The 27,236-nt window shown below is 42.3% G+C and overlaps 1 protein-coding gene across 1 annotated transcript in view; it reads right to left on the bottom strand.

Annotated features, from left to right (window-relative positions):
* The window catches only part of zgc:110843 (uncharacterized protein LOC541492 homolog), a 37,526-nt gene extending 11,770 nt beyond the window's left edge, over positions 1 to 25,756 (bottom strand). Inside the window, exon 1 of the mRNA XM_060915275.1 lies at positions 25,635 to 25,756. Coding sequence (XP_060771258.1) covers positions 25,635 to 25,704 — 70 coding nt within the window. The 5' untranslated portion in view covers positions 25,705 to 25,756. The remainder of the gene's footprint in view (positions 1 to 25,634) is intronic.
* Between the last annotated feature and the right edge of the window lie 1,480 nt (positions 25,757 to 27,236).

The following is a 27,236-nucleotide window of genomic DNA, read 5'->3' as shown; positions in this document are numbered from 1 at the left end:
CTCTGAATGACTGAGTAAACAGTCGCAGTAACCCTTAGCAAAAAGTAGTATACTTAAAGTTCATTTTATTAAGTATGCTTCAGTATAAGTATAGCAAGTATACTACAGACCATGTACTTTTAGTGTACTAGAAAGTATACAAATTTAATACTTTTTCAGACTAAATTGGAACATTTCAAGTTTATAAAAGTATACTTTAAAGTTCATTTTAAGTTTGCAAAAGTACACTTTAAAGTATACAACAAGTACACTCATCTATATACTATCAATGTACTTGGTATATCCCTCTCGTATGCTTAAAGTATACCACAAGTACACTTATCGATATACTTCTTTTTTTGGGCTTTTATCACCTTTATTGGATAGGACAGTGTAGAGACAGGAAATGAGCAGGAGAGGGATCAGGAAATGACCTTGGGTTGGAATCGAACCCAGGTCCCCAGATTTATGGTATGGCGCTTTAGTTGACTGAGCCACAACGCCCCTTAGTTACATACTTCAAGTCCCTATTTTTAGTTTATTATTGTATACTTTAAGTATACTGTTATAAATGTTGGTTATTTCACTAGTTTACTTGTTATACTTTAAGTTTGCTTGGCATATTACTTGTAGCTTACTATTTATATACTGGAAATATACTCCTTAATGTATTCTTAAAGTTTACTCATACTGTATGTACACAAGAGTGTGATGCATTTACAAAATCACAAGACAATGTTGAAAACAAGTTTGATATATTTTCAAACATTTCAAAAATAAAGACCTATGAAATCAAGTCCTTCCTTACTGGAGAAATTGATCAATAAAGTCAAGTCAAAAGTTTTTCTGTATGATTTTAAGGTACATAAAGATAATGCAATTGAGCACACATACTATATACTGTAAAGTTTTAAACTCCAGCATTATATTATATTAATATATAAATTAAATGTTAAGCATGAGTCAATGACTTGACCTTATTATGCACTTGGAGCAAGATATACTAAGTATTAGTACTTTGTGGCAGAAAAACGTGAAAAGTATACTAAAGTATACGTTTTAGTATTAAAGTATAAGTCTTAGTATTAATGTACTTAGTCTTAGACTTTTATTTATACTTTTCAGTATAAGCCAAGTATACTTCACTATACTATTCTTAAGTATATAAAATATAGTTTATAAAAAGTCAACTTCAAGTATACTTCTGCAGTTTTAGTAAAAAATAAGTATACTCATAGTACACTTGAATAAACTTCTTTTTGCTAAGGGAAACTTAGGATCTGTAAGGTGGAGTTGAATTGTAATGAAAGATTCAAAGATTTCAGTAAAGTTAATTTATTCCCAAAACAAGCATACTTTGTTTTTTTTCTTGAAACAAGATGAACCGCATTTGACAAATGTCCGAAATGTACTTACTTGTTTTAAAAAAAAATTGTTTTATTTTCGAAGGTGCTCCAAATAAGACTTTTCCAAGACATTTTGTCTATACAAGATTTTCAAGATGGACTGTCTAAAAACTAGCCTTTCTAGCTAAATGAGGTTTTGCTTGTTGGGCAGTTATGTCTTATAATAAGGGTGGCTAGATGTTTTGACTTGAAAATAGACAAATAAACTTCCTAAGATTTTTATTTTTTGCAGTGCTGAATCAGCGACACACTCGGTTAAAAGTCATCTGAATCTGTACTGTAATGAACCCTAGTCCTGATTAAAGCGTGATAAAAGAAGCAAACCTGCACAACACGACACTTTCAACAGCCCTCAGGGAGTTGGCCCAGTGCTTTCAGAGTTACAAAAAGCATCTTTGTAATGGTTTGGGTTTAAACATCAAAGATCAGAGCCGACCATTCACGACTCTGCTTTGACATTCGCATGACTAGAGAAAAACAATCCCAGATAATTTATCATTAAAACGCTGATCGTAATAAGAGTGGTACGGAGTATGTGTGTAATAGCAGTTAAAGGAAACTTAAAGCAAACCATCTTACCTTAACTGACGCAAAGCAAACCAAAAACACCGACAATGGCAGCTAAACCTGATATAACCAAACAAAATGCAAATTAAACTATGCCAAAATCAAATTGAACCTTGTTAAACCAAACCCAAAAAAGAAACCTAAAAATAACCAAAAACTAAACAGAGTATATTTACATTACAGGCATTTAGCAGACGCTCTTATCCAGAGCGGATGTACAACATCCCCAGAGCAGCCTGGTGAGCAGTTGGGTTAGGTACCTTGCTCAAGAGCACTTCAGCTATTCCTGCTACAGTGGTGCTTGAAAGTTTGTGAACCCTTTAGAATTCTCAATATTTCTACATAAATATGACCTAAAACATCATCAGATTTTCACACAAGTCCTAAAAGTAGATAAAGAGAACCCAGTTAAACAAATGAGACAAAAATATTATACTTGGTCATTTATTTATTGAGGAAAATGAGCCAATATTACATATCTGTGAGTGGCAAAAGTATGTGAACCTTTGCTTTCAGTATCTGGTGTGACCCCCTTGTGCAGCAATAACTGCAACTAAACGTTTCCGGTAACTGTTGATCAGTCCTGCACACCGGCTTGGAGGAATTTTAGCCCGTTCCTCCGTACAGAACAGCTTCAACTCTGGGATGTTGGTGGGTTTCCTCACATGAACTGCTCGCTTCAGGTCCTTCCACAACATTTCAATTGGCTTAAGGTCAAGGACTTTGACTTGGCCATTCCAAAACATTAACTTTATTCTTCTTTAACCATTCTTTGATAGAACGACTTGTGTGCTTAGGTTCATCGTCTTGCTGCATGACCCACCTTCTCTTGAGATTCAGTTCAGTTTTGGTCTCATCTGTCCACAAAACATTTTTCCAATAGCCTTCTGGCTTGTCCACATGATCTTTAGCAAACTGCAGATGAGCAGTAATGTTCTTTTTGGAGAGCAGTGGCTTTCTCCTTGCAACCCTACCATGCACACCATTGTTGTTCAGTGTTCTCCTGATGGTGGATTCATGAACATTAGCCAATGTGAGAGAGGCCTTCAGTTGCTTAGAAGTGACTGACTGTGGATTGGTGGAGTCCAAACTCTCTAGAGATGGTTTTGTAACCTTTTCCAGCCTGATGAGCATCAACAACGCTTTTTCTGAGGTCCTCAGAAATCTCCTTTGTTCGTTCCATGATACACTTCCACAAACATGTGTTGTGAAGAGCAGACTTTGATAGATCCCTGTTCTTTAAATAAAACATGCAATATTGGATCATTTTCCTCAATAAATAAATGACCAAATATAATATTTTTGTCTCATTTGTTTAACTGGGTTCTCTTTATCTACTTTTAGGACTTGTGTGAAAATCTGATGTTTTAGGTCATATCTCATCTCATCATTTCTAGCCGCTTTATCCTGTCCTACAGGGTCGCAGGCAAGCTGGAGCCTATCCCAGCTGACTACGGGCGAAAGGCGGGGTACACCCTGGACAAGTCGCCAGGTCATCACAGGGCTGACACATAGACACAGACAACCACTCACACTCACATTCACACCTACGCTCAATTTAGAGTCACCAGTTAACCTAACCTGCATGTCTTTGGACTGTGGGGGAAACCGGAGCACCCGGAGGAAACCCACGCGGACACGGGGAGAACATGCAAACTCCACACAGAAAGGCCCTTGCCGGCCACAGGGCTCGAACCCAGACCTTCTTGCTGTGAGGTGACAGCGCTAACCACTACACCACTGTGCCGCCCGTTTTAGGTCATATTTCTGCAGAAATACAGAAATTGGATCCTGGGAGGGTGCACATACAGGTACATATCTGAATTTTCATCAAAATGTAATCAACTGCTCCTTAGTCCATGCTCCACCTTTCCACCAAATTTCATCCAAATCCGTTCACTAGGTTTTGAGTTACACTGGGAGCAAATAAACAAATGAAGGTACACATACAGTGCCTTGAAAAAGTATTCATACCCCTTGAGCTTTTTCACATTTTTCCACCTTACAACCACAAACTTAAAAAAGTTTTCTATTGAGATTTTATGTGATAGACCAACACAGAGTAGCACATAATTGTGAAGTGAAACGAAAATGATAAATGGTCTTCAAAATTTTAAACAAATAAAAATCTGAAAAATGTGGTGTGCATTAATATTCAGCCCCCTGTACTCTGATACCTCTAAATACAATCCAGTGCAATCAATTGCCTTCAGAAGTCATCTAATTAATTAATAGAGTCCTACTGTGTGTAATTTACTCTCAGCATAAATACACTTGTTCTGTGAAGGCCTCAGTGGTTTGTTAAAGAACACTGAAGAACAAACAGCATCATGAAGACCAAAGAACTCACCAGACAGGTCAGGGATAAAGTTCTGGACAAGTTTAAAGCAGGGTTAGGTTATAAAATATATATATCCCAAGCTCTGAACATCTCAAGAAGCACTGTTCAATCCATCATTCAAAAATGGAAAAAGTATGGCACAACTGCAAACCTACCAAGACATGGCCGTCCACCTAAACTGACAGAGCGAGCAAGGAGAGCACTGGTCGGAGAAGCAGCCAAGAGGCCCATGATCACTCTGGAGGAGCTGCAGAAATCCACAGCTCAGGTGGGAGAATCTGTGCACAGGACAACTATAAGTTGTACACTCCACAAATCTGGCCTTTTTGGAAGAGTGGCAAGAAGAAAGCCATTGTTGAAAGACAGGCATAAGAAGCCATGTAGGGGACACAGCAAACATGTGGAAGAAGGTGCTTTGGTCAGATGAGACCAAAGTTGAACTTTTTGGCCTAAATGCAAAGCGCTATGTGTGGTGGAAAACTAACACTGCTCATCACCCTGCACACACCATCCCCACTGTGAAACATGGTGGTGGCAGCATCATGCTATGGGGATGCTTTTCTTCAGCAGGGACAGGGAAGCTGGTCAGAGTTGATGGGAAGATGGATGCAGCTAAATGCAGGGCAATCCTGGAAGAAAACCTGTTGGAGGCTGCAAAACACTTGAGACTGGGAAGGAGATTCACCTTCCAGCAAGACAATGACCCTAAACATACAGCCAGAGCTACAATGGAATGGTTTAGATCAAAGAATATTCATGTGTTAGAATGGCCCAGTCAAAGTCCAGACCTAAATCCCATTGAGCATCTGTGGCAAGACTTGAAAATTGCTGTTCACAGACGCTCTCCATCCAATCTGGCTGAGCTTGAGCTATTTTGCAAAGAAGAATGGGCAAAAATTTCAGTGTCTAGATGTGCAAAGCTGGTAGAGACATACCACAAAAGACTTGCAGCTGTAATTGCAGCAAAAGGTGGCTCTACAAAGTATTGACGCAGGGGGGCTGAATACTAATGCACATCACGCTTTTCAGATTTTTATTTGTTTAAAATTTTGAAGACAATTTATCATTTTCATTTCACTTCACAATTATGTGCTACTCTGTGTTGGTCTATCACATAAAATCTCAATTAAAAAAAAAAACTTAAGTTCGTGGTTGTAAGGTGGAAAAATGTGAAAAAAGTTCAAGGGGTATGAATACTTTTGCAAGGCACTGTAATCTCCTCCAAGAAAGTCAGCTGAGGCTAAAGCTACTCCATTATCATTCAACCAAATCAAAACCAAAACAAAATCTAAGTAAACTCAAAAAAGGTAAAATTAAACCTAACCAAAAGCTAATGTAGACTCTTAGAAAATAAAGTACATTATTGTACCTTTAGGCATGGGCGTCACCACCATTGAATGTGAAGGGGACGTGTCCCCTTCACATTTCATAATTCTTCGTTTGGACCCCACACACACTTAACATAAAATATTAGTTCACCCAGTGCCGTTTCTATTGCTTCGTGAAAGAATCCATTCCACTTGATCGATAAGAGAATACACATACCACTGAAAATCCACTCCGGGTTTTCCGGGCGTTACCTACAACAACTCGCCGCACGCAAGTGAAGTGAATCTCAGTGCAAGCAGAGAAATTTTGGTGCAAGGTGCAGCTGCTCGAAAGTGGAGGAGGTGACGTCAGCCGCATTGCCACCTCACAATGTCTAGCTTTTGCTAAAACCTTATTCTTTTGTTATATGCCCTCAAAATTAACCCTAGGCCACGTTAAATTAATGTTCAACTAAACAATGAAATAAGCTTAGCCTAATGGGGTATTCTTGGTTGATGATGAACTGTTTGCAGTATTTGCTCCTCCCCAGACACAACGAACATAAGGAAATTCTTTACAAAGAAGCGTAAACTCAGTCAAAATTTCCCCACAGGACAGGGTTTTTTGTCGCAATGGGCAAGAATGAGGATAAAGCCAGCTAAGTCCTGGAGCCTGTCAATTAGGAGAGGAGTAAGGTCTGATGGGACGGTGTTCAGGGCAGGGGGGGAGAGGATACCCCTGCTGTCAGAACAGCCTATTAGAAGCCTTGGAAGAGAATACACCGCTGATCTCTCTGACAGGCAGATGGGCAAGCTGGTGCAACAACAGCTGGGGCGTGGCCTGGCCAGGATTGATAGCAGCCAACTCCCTGGGAAGTTTAAATTGTGGTGCTACCAGTTCACATTATTCCAGCGTGTGATGTGGCCACTTAAAGTCTGTGAAATTCCATACACCACGGTCAGCAGGCTAGACAGTATTGCAAACACCTTCATAAGGAAATGGTTGGGTCTCCCGCGCTGCTTCTCCAATGCAGGACTCTTTGGAAGAAATGCACTTCAGCTTCCGCTGAAGTCAGTGTGTCTGGGGTACAAACAGGAAAAGGCCCGCCTGGTGTTTGAAATCAAGGAGTCCAGGGTCCCTGCAGTAAGAGCCGCGGCAGTAGCCATTAGAACGGGGCGCAAATGGAGGGCCCAATCAGAAGTGAATCAGGCTGTCAGTAGGCTGCAGCACAGAGAGATCACCGGGAGAATGCAGGAAGGCCGGGCTGGAGTCGGCTTCGGGGAACCAGTAAGATTCTGGTCAAAAGCCTCAAGACAGCAGAGAAAGGCCATGATCGTGGAAGTGGCCCGTGTGGAGCAAGAGCAGTACTTCAGCAAAGCTGTGTCCCAGGGCAAGCAAGGGGCGTGGACCCGGTGGGAGGATATTATCCACAGGGTCGTAACCTGGCAGGACATCTGGCAAGCCCCACAGGCACGGCTCAGCTTCATGGTTAGGGCAGCGTACGACACCCTCCCGTGCCCTCAGAACCTCTCCACATGGTTCGGAAGCGAGGACAGATGCCCTCTGTGTGAAAGTGACAAAGCAGGCCTTCAACACATCCTGGCATCATGCAGAGTGGCACTGTCACAAGGACGTCTTAGATGGCGGCACAATCAAGTGCTTAGAAAGTTGGCTGAGTACCTGGAGATGAGAAGAACAGCTGCTAACTCCTCAGCAAGCAGCCAAACGACTAGCATCTCCTTCGTACGACCAGGGGAGATCCAGCAAAAGCCACAAGGCAGTCAGGCAAGATCATTGCTAACCCCTGGGAAGGCGTGGGAGATGCGTGTCGACCTGGACAGGCAGCTCACCTTCCTGAATGAGATTGTGCAATCAATCCTAAGACCAGACATCGTGATGTGGTCAACGGCTGCCAAGCGTGTCCTCATCATAGAGTTAACCGTGCTGTGGGAAGCGGGAATACCATCTGCACACGAGATCAAGTGGCTCAAGTACACCGAGCTGGCAGCAGAGTGCAAAGAGGCAGGGTGGGCAGCATCCATCCACCCAGTGGAGGTCAGGTGCAGGGGTTTCGTTGCCAGGTCGGCGATCCAGCTTCTCCGCGCTCTAGGAACAACAGGGGCAAGATTGCAGCAAGCAATCAAGGAGCTAGCAGAAGAGGCGGAAAAAGCAAGCTACTGGTTGTGGTTAAGGAGGAAGGACAGTAGATGGGGTCAGACACCCCAGTAGGGTCAGATGCAGGGAGTGGTAGGGAGACGTCCCAAGATGCCACTTGCCCCCCCACCTGGAGATGTACTGGTTAGGGGGCGAAACATCAGAGAAGGGTGGCACCAGCTGATGACCCTGCATCTGACCCAAAGTGCACTGGAGGAGGTGCGACAGGCAAAATGCCAAGCAGGGAATACCACCTTAACCTGTACATACTACTAGTGCAGTTAGCTGGCTAGTCAATGTTAGATGTATCAGCTAGCTTAACGTTAGCTATCATTTAATTCAAACCCAGTAGGCCGACCTTACTGTAATGCCAAGAACGAGGTCAAGTCTGCTCTGATGATATTTATTGATTCCCTGTTGTGATTTGAAGAACTTGTTTTGTCTGGTCTTTGGCAGTTTTCTGGAAAGTAACATGGGAAGTCAGTGTATGGGGAAGGAATAGTAGAAAGGAAAGCAGTGGAGAGAGATGGATGTTATTCCAGGTGGATTGTTAAGGAAAGGGGGATAAAAGTTATGAAGGGGTAGAAATTGTGGTGGCACCAATGTAAGAAGGAGTTATATCTATAAATCTATTTGTTATACTAATCTGTAAATGCTACTGTAGTACCACCATTGCATGTAGGTTGACGAAACTGCACTTGTTCATTGTGTGAAGTTCTCTTTTATGCGTCGTTGCTTGTCCCAGTGTAACTTTGTGTTATGAAGACTGCATGATGCCATGTCATTTTTGTTATGAGTATCACTACATCAGAAAAAAAGTCAAAAGCACCCACTAAAGTCACTGTTGGTGGTGAACAAAATTGCACCTGTTCATTGTGTGAAGTTATTTTTTTATGTGTCACCATTGTGTGATTTTGTGTTATGAAGTTTGCATGATGCCATGTCATGCCTGTTCGTTGTGTGAAATTATGAATATTCTTATTTTTAGACATACAGTTGAGTGTCACTATTGCTTGGCACAGTGGCATGTTGTGTTACATCTAAAACTAAAAAAAGGAAACACAAAATCTCATCTCATCTCTCTCTCTCTAGCCGCTTTATCCTGTTCAGCAATTTGAGGAAAATTTTGAGGTCGTTATCATCACAGGTAAGCATGGTGGAAAGATCATGGACATGTTTTTACTGATCAAATTCGCCCATGTTTCATGATATCCTCATCGAAACCTACTTTATTTCTCGCCATTTTGTATCTAAACGTGCGTTTGAGAAGTCACGTGAGGTGTCGATAATAGTGATCACTTTCACCGGTGTCCACCGTTATCGACACCCTGTGGAATTAAGTGACATTTACAACTGTTATGGATCGATCTTTGGGTAACATTGTTGAAATAGATCTCATCTCATCTCATTATCTCTAGCCGCTTTATCCTGTCCTACAGGGTCGCAGGCAAGCTGGAGCCTATCCCAGCTGACTACGGGCGAAAGGCGGGGTACACCCTGGACAAGTCGCCAGGTCATCACAGGGCCGACACAGACAACCATTCACACTCACATTCACACCTACGGTCAATTTAGAGTCACCAGTTAACCTAACCTGCATGTCTTTGGACTGTGAGGGAAACCGGAGCACCCGGAGGAAACCCACGCGGACACGGGGAGAACATGCAAACTCCACACAGAAAGGCCCTCGCCGGCCACGGGGCTCGAACCCGGACCTTCTTGCTGTGAGGCGACAGCGCTAACCACTACACCACCGTGCCGCCGCGAAACAAAATAAAAAGTAAAATGCACCCATAAAAAGTCATTGGTGATAAATTGTGTCACATTCATCTCATTATCTTAGGCAGAGCGGTGGGTTTAATTAAAAACAGGCTGATGAATATATGGACTAGTTGAATGAGGACTTATTGTTGAGTCTCTAAAATGGTCATTGAATTAAGTGACTTTTGTAGGTAAAATTAGGTGTTTAACAACCTGTTAAAAATACACCAGAATGCAGGAAATGGCATCTAATTAATTAAAAATTGTCTGAGGGAGGACCCCCCGCCAGTGTGTCCCCCCCACATTAAAAATGCTTCTGACGCCCCTGCCTTTAGGGGTACAATGGCTCGTCACTGGGACAGGACCCTCCAAGGTACTTATCTGTACCCTTTATATACTGATTGGGAACATGTGTACCTTTTTGGCCCTAAAAAGGAACACACAGTTACCTTGAAGTCTAATAATGAGCCCTAGGGGGTACATTAGTGTAGACTGTACGTTGGGGGACAGAAATGTGACTCCTACTGTAGCCCTATTTCTGACAGCGTAAACAAATTAAAAAGCTCAACCTAAACCTAATTAAATACAAACCTCACCCTCTCCAGACCTCATTAAACCCAGCCGAACCCAACCAAGACCTTATCTAACCTTTCCAAATCTAGCCACACTCATAAAACTAGTAAATATGTCCTGTAAAACATGCCTGTGTGGACTTGGACACTGTAAAAGTTAATCCAACGCTGTAATCCAGGGGACTTTAGTGTGTGCTGGATTTATTATGATTGTGGGTCATAAATCAGAATAAATCTGCGTGAGAGCAGGAGGGAAATCGGCTCAATTTAACTTCTGTAACAGATTCAGAGAGCAGGCTGTGTGAAATCTGTACTTTGCAGTCTAGTAAGATATATAACTCCGTTATGTGATGATCTTTGATATTGAGTATATTCGGTTCTGTCTGTATACCGTGTACTGTTTATATTGTTGATAGCATACTGCATAGAGGATTTCGACGTGACGTCACAGGTGACATGACGCCCCGGTGTCCGCCATTTTGAAGGTCAAGCTAGCTAATGTCAACAACAGTAGCTAGTATGTTACTGTAGCAATGTTTACGTTCAGTCATTTGGATGACTTAAAACCTTTCAGTATCCAGTTTTTCCTTTACTGGATTTACTAGTTTACTGAGCTAGCGTGCTCGGGCAGGCTGGGAGCTAGCGCGCTAGCTCAGTAAACTAGTAAATCCAGTAAAGGAAAAACTTGAGACTGAAAGGTTTTAACAGTCATCCAAATGACTGAACGTAAACATTGCTACAGTAACATACCAGCTACTATGTTGTTGACATTAGCTAGTGCTAACAGCTAGCTGCTAGTACACTGCTACAACACAGACACCGACCCTAATAATACAGTTCTTGGTCATTGCCTGGTAACAGCAAATTTATAACGGGCCATGTCTCAACAGACTAAGAAGTTATTTCAATGACATTTAATAACATTTTGTTTATCCTGAGGACCGAAAGTAAATGAAAATGTGAACAAACCTTAGCTGTAATAAGATGGCGACCACCGGCTCCAGGGACGACCCGCTGATGTAGGCATGTTACCCAGCCTGGTTTTTAACGACATAGGTATACAGATCATGTGGGCCGAAATCAGGTAAAGACGAGGGCTTCGTGTACTTCCGTACGTCAGTGAACAATCCTGGTGGAAGCAGGTAAACGTCGTTCTCTAAGCCTGCTAACCTCAATTTTTGCAAATACCTCTCCCTCTGCTCGCCCTGTAAATGCCCTACGTCGCTGGATAGTGAAGGCGTTTTCTGCATCTCGCTCCTTTTTCTTATGTTTTTTCCCTGGTATTTCCCCACACGCCTGACTGCAGGTCAGGAAGATCACCCGCGCTGCAAAGCCAGAAAAAGATAGCCTGGTAACGTGTACGGATCACGTACACCAGCATCATTGATTTTCTGGTGATATCGCTTCTTACTCGCGTCATCTAGGCCGGATAAAATACTCGACAATGAGACTTCGTCATGATCAGTGTATCGCTACCGGTAGTCGCCATATTTGTGACTGTCAAAATGGCGCCGGCTACTTGTTGACATGGCAACAGTCACGTGGGTCGAAAACCTCTATACATTATAAAAAGGTATATTATAGATACTTTTTATGCACAATATAGATATTGTATATTATTCTATCCACATTGACTGGATATGAGCAATCGTGCGCTCCGATTGGCTAGTCTACTACTAGGATATCAGCTCATATACTGTGAGTAGAGAAAAACAAAATGGTGGCGCATGCTGATGAACCAACCGAGGACAAAATAAAAACTACTTGAAAACAAAACCCCCAAAATAAAAAAAAAAAAAGCAACAAAATATGTAATAAAAAAAAAGTCTCTTTTTTTTATTTTTCAAGAATTCTTATTATAGCATTTTTCACAAATTGCTCCGGTCATTTCACTGGGTTGTTTATAGGGTAGTCACGCTAGAGGCGGAGTGAGCCAGAATGCCGTCGGAATGAAAATTCTTCGTATATTCCGGGCTATTCGAAGTGCATTCTAAAAATTCTGACTGCATTCTGAGTGCATTCCAAACAGCCGGGCCCATTCTTGTGGCCGGCCTGAATGTTTTGCTCATGCTCAAAACATTCGAGGTGCATTCGAAGAGGAGAAATATCGAACGGCATTCGAAGTGCATTCTAAATATTCTTACAGCATTCCAAACATTCTGATCGCGTTCGAGGGAAAAATCGAAATGGCAAGCCACTTCAAATCCTGCCAGAAATGTCCCGAATGTGCCTCGAATGAGCCAGAAGGCACCTCGAGTGCATCTCGATTGCTGCCGGAATCTATTTCGATATTAAAATAGTTCAGCTGGAATGCACTTCGAATGCTGTCTGAATATTTCGACTGTCGCTCGAATACATCTCCAATGCATTCGGAACGTCCCGATTGGCCCTCGAATGAGTCCGGACGTGATTCAGAACACCACCGAATCGCATAAAAACATGGCTAGCTGCCGCTGGAACTTCAGTCTGCATTGAGGAGTCGCTTGCTCAACATCAACGTTTTGTCCATTGTTTTAAAAAGTTTCACAAGTTTCTCACGTCATGCCGCCAAGGAAGAAGGGAGCCAAAATCAAGAACTCCACCACTGGCCGCGGCCATGGTCGGGTCTGATACCTTCTGGGTTTTCTCCTCCTAATGTTTCTTCTCCTAGCCCCCTCCACATCTCTTTCAAGCAGGTCTTGCTGGAGGACAGCAATCTGGAACAAAGCAACATGGTCCAGGGGGTCCATACTTATGGTTTCTGGGCTGAGACTGATGGAAAATGCTAGATTCGACAGCGTTTTATACCCTATCGGGGACCATTCCGGTGGCATTCTTGGTACACTCGGGACATTTGTGTTACATTCTAAGCACATTCAAAGTACGTTCTAAGTATTCGAGCTGCATTCTCTTTGAATTCTTAGATGTTCGAAACATATTCGGCGGCTATTCCACGAGTGTTCTGACTGCATTTGAGGTGAATTTGTACAGCATTCGAGGCAGCATCCTTCGGGTGGTATTCGGGCAGCAATCGAACCACACTCGTACAGTATTCAAAGTGCATTCTTAATATTCTTACTGCATTCTAACAGCATTCTAGGTATTCCTACTGTGTTCCACCTACATTTGAACTGCATTCGAAAGCTAATACACCCGGAATGTGCAAGAATCATTTGAGGCGGGTTCGAAGTGCATTCTAAGTATTCGAACGGCATTCTTACAAAGCTGTAAGAACGCTGGTCAGTTTGAAATTCCCACCCGAATGTGGCACGAATTTGGAAAAAAATTTCATTCCGGCTGGTTCTGCTTGATTCCTGCTAATTCCGAATAAGTGTGACGGAGGCCTTACATTCTTCATCTTTAAGCATTAAAATTTGTTGAATTTTTTTTCCCGACTGGTTCAAAAGCTCAAAGAGGTTTGAAAATGACATCACTGAAATGTCCGAGGAAGAATTAAATACATATCTAAAGCTATTCTATACCTCGGCACCAGTGGCGGCTGGTAGTCTTTCAAACAGGGGAGGCTGGTCGGTTACGATATTTGCAGATTTTAAAAGAAAAAACATCAGTTTTGCCCATACTCTTGCCTCTGATCTGGCTGATTGTTGGCAGCGTCACAAACTGTGAAATAACAGGTTCTTTTGGCCCATTAGCCTACTGTCCAATATACATGATGGTGGTGTTGGGGGGGGGGTATATTTTAACATTTTATATTTTAAAATTGTGGCATGTTGTTTAAAAATTGATTATTATTGAAAGCAGCTCTTTGTCAGGAACCTCAGCAGTAGAGCTGGGTGCCACACATTTCATTCAATGACACTTTCCCTATATTTTACTTATTTTGACTGAGAAATGTTTTATTGACAATTTTGATAACCCTTCACTTTTAATCCAGGTCTGTAGTGTGAAATGTTCTCGGCTGGGTTTTTGTTTAAAAATGTTTTCCAAATTGTAGCTGTGTTTAATTCATGTCCAGAAAAATATATATTCCAATATAATATACTCAGCATAAACATTTTAAATGGATTCTATATTTTTGGTCCATCCATGACATATTACTAAAGTAGCCTATTTACTGTTGTTGATGTGGGTCACTTGCTGTTAGCCAATTCACTTTCTCGTACCAGGAGAGCTGAAAGGAACGAGTATTGTTCCCTACCTTTTTCACCAAGTCAATTTGAGGTGTTGGTCTACCCTGCTCTTTAATTTTAATTTTTTCCTCGAAAGGAAGACTGGCAAATGGCTTCGCCAAAATTAAATCAGCAATGCTTGGCATCCGTGCGCAGCTTTCTTGCTAGCTGACTAGCCCCCTCAAGTTCAAGCTCAGTCACTCAAATAAACGAAACTTCTGGAACTAAGATAGCAAACTTGACAACACTATATTTACACTTTATTTACAATGAAAATATATACAAACTGAAAAAGCTGGTAGAAACCGTATGTAACGAATGAAATCGAAATATAAGCTGATCTCTTACAATACACCACAGCACTTGCGAATCCGCATGGGACTGAACTGATGTTGCCAGATACTGCTGACGTTATCCAGCCCAAAATATGTTCAAAACCCGCCAAAATGCACTTAAAACCGCCCAATTGGGCGGGAAACCCCCCAATCAGGCAACACTGTACCGCTGCCTGTCTATAGTTGAAACGAGCTGTCAATCAAAGAAAATATCCGGCCGCTTTCACCAATCACCAGTCTCCTCGCGGAAACTGCCATGTCCCTCCCCTGTGAGGCTGGGAGTCCGTGGGCGGGCATTTTCGCAGTATTTGTCCAATAACCGTCTTGCATTTTGAGATTGAAAAGCGCAGAGCTCCCAAATGCCGTTGAAGTCCATTGAGGCTGGGAGTCCGTGAGACTCCGTGGGCGGGCATTTTCGCAGTATTTGTCCAATAATCGTCTTGCATTTTGAGATTGACAAGCACAAGCTCCCAATCCACTGAGGCTGGGCTGCATCGCGCTGTCACGAGTGGGAAAAACTCACGCACACATTAGGTGAACTGGGGAAAGTTATAACGGAATGATTTCGCACTGTAGTTGGGTTGAGCACATATATTTCTATGATTCTGGATCTGAAATAGCAATGCTATAAGGTCGGCTATAACATAAGCCTAGCGCAATTCATCCTACACGATGTTCGTCATTTTTAGAGGAGGCTGAGCCTCCCTCGTTGTCTTAGAGCAATCGCCCGTGCTCGGCACGACAGCAAGACGGCACTTTCGACAAAAAAACAGCACTAAAGTCAATTTGTTCAAAGTTCAAAGTGTTTACTGTCATATGCACAGTAAGGATATGTCCTCTTGCACAATGAAATTCTTAGTTTGCTGTCCACCATGAATGCCAATTAGAAATAAATAAATAGGCGGAAGAAATAATACAAAGTAAAGGCAATGTAGTGCAAAATATAAGCCAAAAAAAAAAAATCCAGTGTAGTTGTCAAGTTGTGTCAGTTTTGTTTGGTTATTTCTGTGCAATTTCCCCAACTTGAATAAAGGATTGTGGCATCTGGTGGAGGTTTAGGGTAACTGGACTTCACTCAAAGGATTCAACAAGACAACTGTTTCCGTTTCCTCTTTTTTTTTTTTTATTAAAGTTCAAGGCACATCCATAAAGTTACAATGGCAGGTAGATGGTAGAAACAGTTAACAGGTCTTTAGCTCTTTAGTTCTCTCTTTCGCCTCTCCTTGGTTCACCTCTGAGCTTAGGGCCATGAAGGCCAAGGGAAGGCGGCTAGAGCGCCTTTATAAGAAAACTGGCCTTACTATTCATCTTTCACTCTTCTCTGAACACATCACAAAGTATAAGGATGCTCTTAATGCTGCCCGATCCTCCTATTATGCTAACATCATTAAGAGTGGCAATCATAGACCCAAAACTCTGTTTAATACAATAAATAAACTTCTTCAGCCTCCTTCCTCAACCATTCCTAGTTCTCCTGCTCAGTGTCAGGCTTTTTTGGATTTTTTCAAGGATAGAATTGTCAGTATTTACCAACACTTTCATTCTGAAATTCATTCTTCGGTCCCGCTAGTAGCTCTTTCTCATAAAGCTGACTGCTGTCTCTCCACTTTCTCTCCTGTTGATTCTTCTAAAGTATCAGAAATTATGTCTAAGTCCTCCTCCTCCTCCTGTCTGTTGGACCCTGCACCCACTGCACTTCTTAAAGGGCTGATGACACGAACATGACTCTATGCAATTTCTTAAATAAACTATACAACATAGCAAACATGTTAGATTTCTGTGAAAAGCTGTTGTTATGCGAATATCCAACTTTTAATTGCACAGCGCAAGAAAACTGGGTCCGTGGCTCGCGGCCATGTTGTGACGTCAGCGGGAGAACATGCTGCGGTTCACTGGCTGTTCTACTCTGGTTCTACTCAATGGAAATGGCGCGTGAAAACGCCGGTGAACTCTCTAGTGCTAGCTCTTCCTCTTCTGGGAGTCTAGAATTGTGTTGATCTCTTCCGAATAGAATCTATGATAGCCTACCCTCTTTACCCTTTGCCTCTCGTTGCTAGGCGGCAGTTACATGAAAGCCGCAAGCTTTCACAAGCAAATACATGACTGATATCACGCCGACTTTATGATTACATTTATGATTATCATGTAGAATCTATAGCTCTACGTACCTTTATCTTGTCATTTCACAACACATGTTCTGACAGGAGGACTGTCTTTGGATCCGGCATAGCTACTAGTAGACCCCCTCCGTTATACTGGCAGTGTTGCCAGATTGGGAGGTTTCCCGCCCAGTTGGGCGGTTTCAAGTGCATTTTGGTGGGTTTTGAACATATTTTGGGCTGGAAAACTTCAGCAGTATCTGGCAACACATACTGCTGACGTTTTCCAGCCCAAAATATGTTCAAAACCCACCAAAATGCACTTGAAACCGCCCAACTGGGCGGGAAACCTCCCAATCCGGCAACACTGTGTAGGCACTGCTGATGGTAGCAGCACACGTTTGTGCTGAACTGAACACCCAAGAGATTCTTTTAAGCTGGGAAGGGTGTCAAAACAATCCAAATCGAAGTGTTCAGAGCACAGGACGGATGTTGGTGAGGGCTCCCACTTGTCACGAGTGCGCCTGACTTGCTTCACCCACTTCGCATGCAGCTCGGGATCTCTGGGACACTTGAATAAACTTACCCCATCCTTGGGGGTTTTGGAGCAAAAGCCGGCAACACAACGCGAAGGCATAATAACTATATAAAGTATAATAAAAATACTAATAATGACAAACTGAACACCTGTCGCATCAACAACAAACTGGTAAGTTAGGAGGAAGGTTCTTTCGCTGACGTCATATAGCTCCTCCTCCTCTTTCGTCTCCTGGGTGCTGCAGCCCCGTCAAGTTTGCCCAAATAGCCGCGTTTATCATAACTTGTAAAATAGGCGCCTTCGTGAATTAATATATGGATCATCTGGAATTACTTTTTATATGTGATAAAACATCGCCAAAGATGTCAAAAACGTGTCATCAGCACTTTAAATCTTGTGTATCTGCTATCTCCCCTTATATTGCTCATTTAATTAATCAGTGTTTTGCTTTAGGCACTGTTCCCATCTCCCTCAAAATTGCTTCAGTTACACCAATACTAAAGAAACCTGGTCTAGATTCTCTTTCACTGTCCAATTACAGACCCATTTCAAATCTCCCTTTCCTAGCTAAAGTAATGGAGAGAGTTGTAGCCTCTCAACTTCATACTTTCCTTGCTCATAATGATCTCTATGAACCCTTTCAGTCAGGCTTTCGCAATCTGCATAGCACTGAATCTGCTCTCTTAAGAGTTGTTAATGACCTCCTGCTCTCAACTGATGCTGGTCATCTCAATGTCCTTGTTCTCTTGGACCTCACAGCCGCCTCGGACACCGTACATCATGAGAGACTCATTTCCAGACTATCTTCTTTTGGTATTACTGGCTTAGCTTTATCCTGGTTTCAGTCATATCTAGCAAACAGGCAACAGTTTATTTCTATTGGTGTTCATAAATCATCCACTGCTACTGTTGCTCAAGGTGTGCCTCAGGGTTCTGTCCTTGGTCCCCTTCTTTTTATATTATATGTTTCTCCTATAGGCTAGATTATTTGTAACCATGGCCTTAACTTTCATTGTTATGCTGATGATATTCAAATCTACATCACTATCACCCCTTCCATAGCCTCTGTTCAGCTGCTAAGGACTTGCATCACTGACCTTAAGCAATGGCTGCATAAGAACTGCCTTAAACTTAATGCTGGCAAAACGGAGGTTCTATTAGTCGGTACCAAAAGACAGGTTCAGAATTTCTCCATTTTTACTATTGATGTTGATGGTGTGTCTATTCATCCTTCCCAAGTTATAAAAAACCTTGGAGTTCTCTTTGACTCCACCCTTACGTTTGAACCCCATCTCAAACTAATTACTAAGAATGCTTTCTTTCACCTCCGCAATATTGCACGTCTCCGCCCTTTTCTCTTGGAAACTGATGCCAATATGTTGGTCAATGCATTTATTTTTTCTCGTCTTGACTATTGCAATTCTCTCTTTTATGGTCTCCCTGCCACATTGCTCAATCGCCTGCAGTACATCCAAAACTCAGCAGCAAGAGTCCTCACGCTCACCAAGCGTGAAGGGAAGGCTGACCGCTGACTCTGCTTTTAGATGTAGTAGGTGTTGCGGAATAGCCCGTCCAATCGACACCAGACCATGTGACCATTGGCAACCAAAGGCTTGAAGTTGTAGACTCATTCTGTTACCTTGGGGATACCCTTACGCCTGGTGGTGGCTGTGAGGCTGCTACTATCCTTAGAACAAGATGTGCATGGGGCAAGTTTAGAGAGCTACTCCCAGTCCTGTCCAGTAGGAGCCTGTCTCTGTCAACCCGTGGGAAGGTGTATAGCACCTGCATAAGAGGAGCTATGCTGTATGGTAGCAAGTGCTGGCCGGTGAAGGATAGCGATATCAAGAGACTCGAAAGAAATGAGAGGGCCATGTTGCGTTGGCTTTGCCACATAAGACCTGACGACAGAACAAGAACTGCCATCTTAAGAGAGAAGCTTGGTCTTAAAGATCTAAAGTCTACACTCCAGCAGCGGACACTCCGTTGGTATGGCCATGTGCAAAGGAGCAGTTCAGTAATAAATCGCATTTACAACTTCAATGTTGATGGCAACAGAAGGAAAGGGAGGCCACAGAAGTCATGGAGGGAGTGTGTGGAAAGTGACCTTAAAGGGCTTGGTCTAAGTTCAACGGACACCCAAGACAGAAGGCGTTGGAGAACTCTGACGAACCATGCGCCGTCCAACCCTCTGCATTGAGGATAAAGGACATAAAAACAGAGTGAGTGAATTTTGGTTTTTTGGTGGTAATTCTTTTGTAAAGCGTCCTTGGGTTTGTGAAAGGCGCTATATAAATTGAAATTATTATTATTATTATTATTATTATTATTATTATTATTATTATTATTATTTAGCCTTTAGCTCGTTAGCCTTTAGTTCTCTTTAGCGCTTAGCACTTTTCCTTTAGCTTTGTCTTTAGTTCTCTTTAGGTGAAAAACCTTTGAAAATATAAAAAAAAAACAATTATCAACAGTTAAAATGCAAAAATGCAATACTTCTGTGCAAAATACGCATGTAGAAATGCACTATGCAAATGTGCAAATATGCCTTAAATACTTATGCAAAATAGACACATGAGAATAAATATTTTAAACTACAAGCCAGATAACACTTAAATATGACTGTAGAAAAATAGGATTTAACTACTTAGTATACGCATTAAAATCACAAGGAAATAAACTACCAGAAGAACCAATACAACTACACAAGCCATAGTAGTACGCTCAATTCGGCCATTCACAGCTGCTTTAAGTAGCCCACAAATCCACTGCAACTACCAATACCATATAATGCAGAGAAATATTGCAATGAAGGAATCTGTGCCTAGGTTTATACTTAACCACACGAACAAACAATAAGACGCCAACAATGGAGTACAAACACTACGCTGTGTGTATTCAAACAGAAAGCCAAACACCCAACGCTGTTGCACGGCCATGCATTGTCAAAGCAAATACCAACCAAACACAGAGATGCAGCACAATAAACAATTTCAACATTAAGTAAAGCAGAACAAAATACAAATGCTTACCGGCTGCCTCTCCAGTTTCCCAAATGCCACATTTGCACAGTGTTAGCTCGAGTAGGTCAGAAGCACAACAGTTTTAAAGTAACTCTTACCAGTCTCCCACCACCCCACAACTAATCAGCTGAGGACATTATTAAAAAATGTTCTGTTTCTGGTCCACCGGCCGGGTGCGTGCCGTTTGTGCGGTTGAATTTTTTTTTTTTAACGCCGGTTTTTCGACATTATTTTTTTTTTTTAAGATATTTTTGGGGCTTTTTTTCACTTTTATTGGGTAGGACAGTGTAGAGACAGGAAATGAGCAGGAGAGAGAGACGGGGAGGGATTGGGAAATGACCTCGGGTCGGAATCGAACCCGGGTCGGAATCAAACCCGGGTCCCCGGATTTATGGTGTAGCACCTTATCCACCTGAGCCACGACGTGATTCATAATGTGGATAGAATAACACAGTTATTCCACTCAATCTCGTCGTACGTGACTTATAGCCGACTCGGTCGGCGATCAGCTCACGTACGATTCGATTTTGTGGAATGATTGTCAAGTAAGTAAGTAAAATTTATTTCTAAAGCACATTTAAACACAGTTTACACTGACCAAAGTGCTGTACAGTGTAAAAATAAATAGATATAAAATATATAAAGAAACAAAAACAACTGATTTAAACATCAGCAACAAAAGACAAACAATTAGGTACTGACATGACAAAACAAAAACAGTTAAAATGTAGGGAATGCTAATGTGAAAAGGTGTGTCTTGAGCTTGGATTTAAAAACAGTAATAGAGGGGGCATTTCTGGTGTCAGGAGGCAGAAGGTAGAGCCCTGCACTCCCGCGGGACTCGCGGGACCCGCCGCAAAGCAGTGCGGCGCGGGACAAATTTTGAAAGCTCATTGTGGGCACGGGCGGGACCGGAAGTGCACATATGCGCGCGGGAGCGGGAGTGCACATATGCGGCGCGGGTGGGAGCGGTGATGAGCTGCAGTCCCGCTAACTAAAAACGTGCTTGAAATAAAATTTATAAATTATTAATTTATGTCTATTATATATAATTTGTGCTGGATATTTTATTTGGTATTAATAAAAACATTTTAAGATGCCTAAATTTGCAGAGAAAGTCAGATTGAGTGAGAAATAGCATTTTAATCTTGCCATTGATCACCCTAATGACTCGCAGTTCACACCCAGCTAGCAAGAAATTCATGAGTGAATTGATTTATTTGTTGCGTTAGTCTACAACTTTAATCAGAGAGACAGGTTACACAGTGACGGTAGGCTTGACTCAATGCTATCCCAGAAACCCTTCCTGTAATATGCAAATTTGGCTGTCCAATCAGAGGCGGCCAAATTTGCATATTACAGGAAGGATTTCTGGGATAGCATTGAGTCAAGCCTACCGTCATTGTGTAACCTGTCTCTCTGATTAAAGTTGTAGACTAACGCAAGCAGGAAATCAATTCACTTCTTTTACTAGCTCTGCAATAAAAAATAAAAAAAACTACTATTGGTACAAAGCAAGCCCATTCACTTTTTTATGCTGATCAGAGAATTGCAATGGTTTCTCATGTGATAAAAATGTCTCATCTCATCTCATTATCTGTAGCCGCTCTATCCTTCTACAGGGTCGCAGGCAAGCTGGAGCCTATCCCAGCCGACCACGGGCGAAAGGCGGGGTACACCCTGGACAAGTCGCCAGGTCATCACAGGGCCGACAGAGAGACACAGACAACCACTCACACTCACATTCACACCTACGGTCAATTTAGAGTCGCCAGTTAACCTAACCTGCATGTCTTTGGACTGTGGGGGAAACCGGAGCACCCGGAGGAAACCCACGCGGACACGGGGAGAACATGCAAACTCCACACAGAAAGGCCCTCGCCGGCCGCGGGGCTCGAACCCGGACCTTCTTGCTGTGAGGCGACAGCGCTAACCACTACACCACCGTGCCGCCCCCGATAAAAATGTGCGATTTGCAATTAAATATTTTAATCGTTTGACAGCACTAATTATTATTATTATTATTATTATTATTAGAGATACTACATGCTGAATTCAGAAATAAGGTAAACAATAACAAACGTGAGCTGTAGATATTTATGCTCAAATCCACTCAAAGTAGGGGGCGGGGCACCATCACGCTGTGTCAAGACAAGAACTTTACTGAGAAATAACGCGGACGTCTGCATCATGCGGGATTTGCGGGCGCAAGCGGGACAAAATATGGCAGGCGCGGGCGGGAGCGGGACTGAAAATCAATTTTTTTGTGGGCGCGGGCGGGAGCAGGACTGAAAATCATAATTCTTTGCGGGCGCGGGCGGGAGTGGGACTGCACAATGCGGGCGCGGGCGGGAGCGGGACTGAAAAATCCGACCCGCGCAGACCTCTAGCAGAAGGTTCCACAGCCGAGGACCAGCGACCACAAAAGCTCTGTCACCTTTTAGCTTAAGGCGAGTTCGGGGGACATGGAGGAGACCTCTGCTGGAAGATCTAAGCGCCTCAGAGGGATGAATAGCAGCAGCTAAGTAGTTGGGGGCCAGGCCATGAAGAGCTTTAAAAACCATTAACAGGATCTTAAACTGAATCCTAGACTGGACAGGAAGCCAGTGCAATGAGGCTAGGACAGGTGTGATGTGCTCATGTTTTTTTTTGTGTTAGTAAGCAACCTAGCAGCTGCATTTTGGACAATTTGAAGCCGTGACACCAGTGTTTGAGGGAGACCAAAATAGAGGGAGTTACAGTAATCTAAGTGTGAAGTTATAAAGGCATGGATGACTTTTTCCAGGTCATAGGTAGTGTTTCTTATAGATAGATACATTATAGATATTTAGATTACAGATATTATGTTTCACGTAGGTATTGTATACTAATTATACTAGTTATCGTAGATTGCATATTTATTATAATGTACATTACATATATACATTTCTTTCTGGGCGGCACGGTGGTGTAGTGGTTAGCGCTGTCATCTCACAGTAAGAAGGTCCGGGTTCGAGCCCCGCGGCCGGCGAGGGCCTTTCTGTGCAAAGTTTGCATGTTCTCCCCGTGTCCGCGTGGGTTTCCTCCGGGTGCTCCGGTTTCCCCCACAGTCCAAAGACATGCAGGTTAGGTTAACTGGTGACTCTAAATTGACCGTAGGTGTGAATGTGAGTGTGAATGGTTGTCTGTGTCTATGTGTCAGCCCTGTGATGACCTGGCGACTTGTCCAGGGTGTACCCCGCCTTTCGCCTGTAGTCAGCTGGGATAGGCTCCAGCTTGCCTGCGACCCTGTAGAACAGGATAAAGCGGCTACAGATAATGAGATGAGACATTTCTTTCTTTCTCCTAGACCCCGAAGCTGCCGCCAGGCGCCGCTAAAACCGCCATTTAGAATTTGAGCCGCCGCCAGCCAATAATTTTGTAAGCCAATTTGAGCCGCTATCTAATAAAATTTGGCTGAGCCACTAAGAATTGTGTACATCAAATAATGGGTTTATCCACATCATGAGCTACAAGAAAAGTGACACAAACATGATCAACTGTACACACTAGAAGTAACACAATAGAGACGTATAGGCATACACTGTAGAGATTTAGAACTGATATCACAGCACAGAGAGCCACCACAAGCTTGCCGTTGTGACTACCTGTCTGGCTTCCCGCCCCTCACACCGTTACCACGATACACTGGGGAACCCGGGAACCCACCCAGAGCATCAATCCACTCCGATATCGACGAGATGGCTGCATTATTTGCCGCTGCTGAGGGAAAGTGTAAAGGTATTTTTTTTTGTTTGTTTGTTTCACATACTTCGAGATTGATAAAAAAAAAAAAAAAAAAGTACTCCACCACTCTACTTTCATCATAGTAAGATAGCTGCCAGTCCTTCACTGGTCATTGCTAGTGAGAGTAGATAGCTAGATGCCTTCCTCGAACAATCCAGATTAGCTTATTATTAGCATTGAACTACAATCTTGCTAGATTTATATTTACAATGAAGTAAGAGACCAGGGGACCTGTGGTAATTTGCTATTTATTCCCCCCATTTGTTTGATCCGTTCGCCCGGATATATGCCACACAGTGACGTCCAGTATCAGCCATTTGTAGCCATAAACATTTTGGTGGCTGCAGCAGCCATTAAGGTTTTGGCTGAGTCAGCTAGCCAGCCAATAATTTCATCAGCCAGCCATTATCCTGAAAACAAACGGCTTCGGGGTCTACTTTCTCCCCTCCCCTCCCCTCCCCTGGATCACTCGAGACACACCAACTGCCAGAACCAAACTCCTTGTGTGTGTCAACATACTTGACCAGTGATTCTGGTTCTGATTCTGAACAAGGCGTTTCCACTCACACAATCATCACTCACATGATGTGTTTTTTTGTTTTTCGCACCATTCTGTGCAAGACTGTTGCGAAATCTGTAGTTTCTGAAAACACTGGAGTCACTGAAAGCACATTTTCCCTCCATTCTGCTGGTTGATGTGAACATTACCTGTAGCTCTTGGATGACTGCATGCATTGCTCTGCTGCAACATGATTGAATGACTGGATTATTGCATGAATGACAGGTAGGGTGCATCAGTTGCCCTCACTTTCATAAAATCTGATGCATTTTTGTTCGGGTGTTCCTTTTCACCAATAAAGACATCCTGTAAAATTTTTTGACCATATTCAAAAGTCTAATGGTGGCACCACGAGGTTCATTTTTTGCCAAAAAACGCTTATTTTATGTTTTCGCGTAAGGTTTGAATCACAATGTTGGACTCCATTTATTGATTTCTTGTGAGCCAGAGATCATGTTAAGAACCTTTGCAAGGGATTGAGAAGCATTAATGTGATTCATAATACATTTGTATTGTTTAAGAGTAGTTGAACGATGATTCAATGAACAGCTAAAACTCAAACTGTGCTTGATAATATATTTAGAATATGTGCTAAAAATGTGTATCTAAGATATTTGGTATACTCTATAAGGTGCCATAATGTTTCATGAAAAGTGATCGAAATTTTGTCATAAAAGTCATAAAATAGCAGCTTTTCCCATAACTTTGAGCTCCTGGTGCCACCATTACACTTTTGAATTTTGTCAAAATATTTCACCCAGTGTGTTTTCTTACCAAAAGGAACATAAAAACAAAAATGCATCATGATCAGAGGAACTTTTCATTTTTAGGGGGCAACTGATGCACCCTAATGACAGGTGTACAGGTGTGTGGCTGTGCAGAGATTCTTGTCCTAAGACTTTGTCAGATTTTTTCCCCACCAGGTGAAAGGTGTCAGAGAGGTAAAGGAGTATAAATAAACGTTAGTTAATATCCTAAAGGCAGCTGACACACAGATGATGATGATGATGATGTTGTTCTCTGTGTTAATATAACAGAGCACTGTTGTACTATTATGGCTGTTTATGATATGCTAGTTAGCGGTTTGAGTTGAGACACCAAAGCAAAACCGAAGTTACCTTTAGAGAGCTGCATTCCAGAGATGAAGCCCGGTTTGATCAATCCGAACACTGCAGCTTGGAGCGACATTTTGTTTCCGCAGTCACCTGTACACTTCACTGCAAGGTCGCATGACTTCCTGCTTCCTGACAAAATGTAAACACGGGCTCTTGAACGTCACCGCCAAGCTGACCAATCATAGCAAAGACGACGTAGCTTACGTCGCCCCGCCATCCAATCAGCGCACAGCATGGACGGTTTCTGAGTTTGAACTGAGTGTGTGGGCGGGGCTTAATTTGACTAAGTTCGGACGCTGGAGTTTTCAGACACTTTACACAGAGAAACTTTTCATTTAATACGGAAACCCGCTTCAAATACCCGAGGCTTCTCATAATAATGAGAGTATTTTCTCTGAATTACGGCTTTGTATCTCATAATTGGGATCCTATCTCTTCGTTTTCTAGGAATTACGGCTTTCCATTTCATAATTGAGAGCCCCTCTCATCATTTTCTCATAATTACGACTTTCTCTCTCATCACTGAGAACCTGTCTCTTCGTTTTCTCATAATTATGACTTTATCTCATAATTGAGAGCCTCTCTCTTTCATTTTCTTGGAATTACGATTCTCTATCCCTTCATTCTCTCTGAATTACGGCTTTGTAGCTCATAATGGGGATTCTAGCTCTTCGTTTTCTCGGAATTACGACTTTCCATTTCATAATGGAGACCCCATCTCTTCATTTTCTCGGAATTACGATTTTCTATCCCTTCATTCTCTCTGAATTACGACTTTTTATCTCATAATTGAGATCCCTCTCTCATTTTCTTTGCATTACGGCTTTGTATCTCATAATGGGGATTCTAGCTCTTCGTTTTCTCGGAATTACGACTTTACATTTCATAATTGAGAGCCTCTCATCGTTTTCTCATAATTACGACTTTATATCTCATCACTGAGGTTCTGCCTCTTCATTTTCTTGGTATTACGACTTTCTATCACTTCACTGTCTCTGAATTACGGCTTTGTATCTCATAATGGGGATTCTAGCTCTTCGTTTTCTCGGAATTACGACTTTCCATTTCATAATTGAGAGCCCCTCTCATCATTTTCTCATAATTACGACTTTCTCTCTCATCACTGAGAACCTGTCTCTTCATTTTCTCATAATTATGACTTTTTATCTCATAATTGAGAGCCTTTCTCTTTCATTTTCTTGGAATTACGATTCTCTATCCCTTCATTCTCTCTGAATTACGGCTTTGTATCTCATAATGGGGATTCTAGCTCTTCGTTTTCTCGGAATTACGACTTTCCATTTCATAATGGAGACCCCATCTCTTCATTTTCTCGGAATTACGATTTTCTATCCCTTCATTCTCTCTGAATTATGGCTTTGTATCTCATAATTGAGATCCCTCTCTTTCATTTTCTCGGAATTACGATTTTCTATCCCTTCATTCTCTCTGAATTATGACTTTTTATCTCATAATTGAGATCCCTCTCTTTCATTTTCTCTGAATTACGGCTTTGTATCTCATAATTGAGATCCCTCTCTTTCATTTTCTCTGAATTACGGCTTTGTATCTCATAATGGGGATTCTAGCTCTTCGTTTTCTCGG

This window comes from Neoarius graeffei, chromosome 2 (genome assembly GCF_027579695.1).
Source record: "Neoarius graeffei isolate fNeoGra1 chromosome 2, fNeoGra1.pri, whole genome shotgun sequence".
NCBI classification, from domain to species: Eukaryota; Metazoa; Chordata; class Actinopteri; order Siluriformes; family Ariidae; genus Neoarius; species Neoarius graeffei.
The sequence above is the reverse complement of the archived record's forward strand: the minus strand, read 5'-3'. Positions and strand labels throughout refer to the sequence as shown.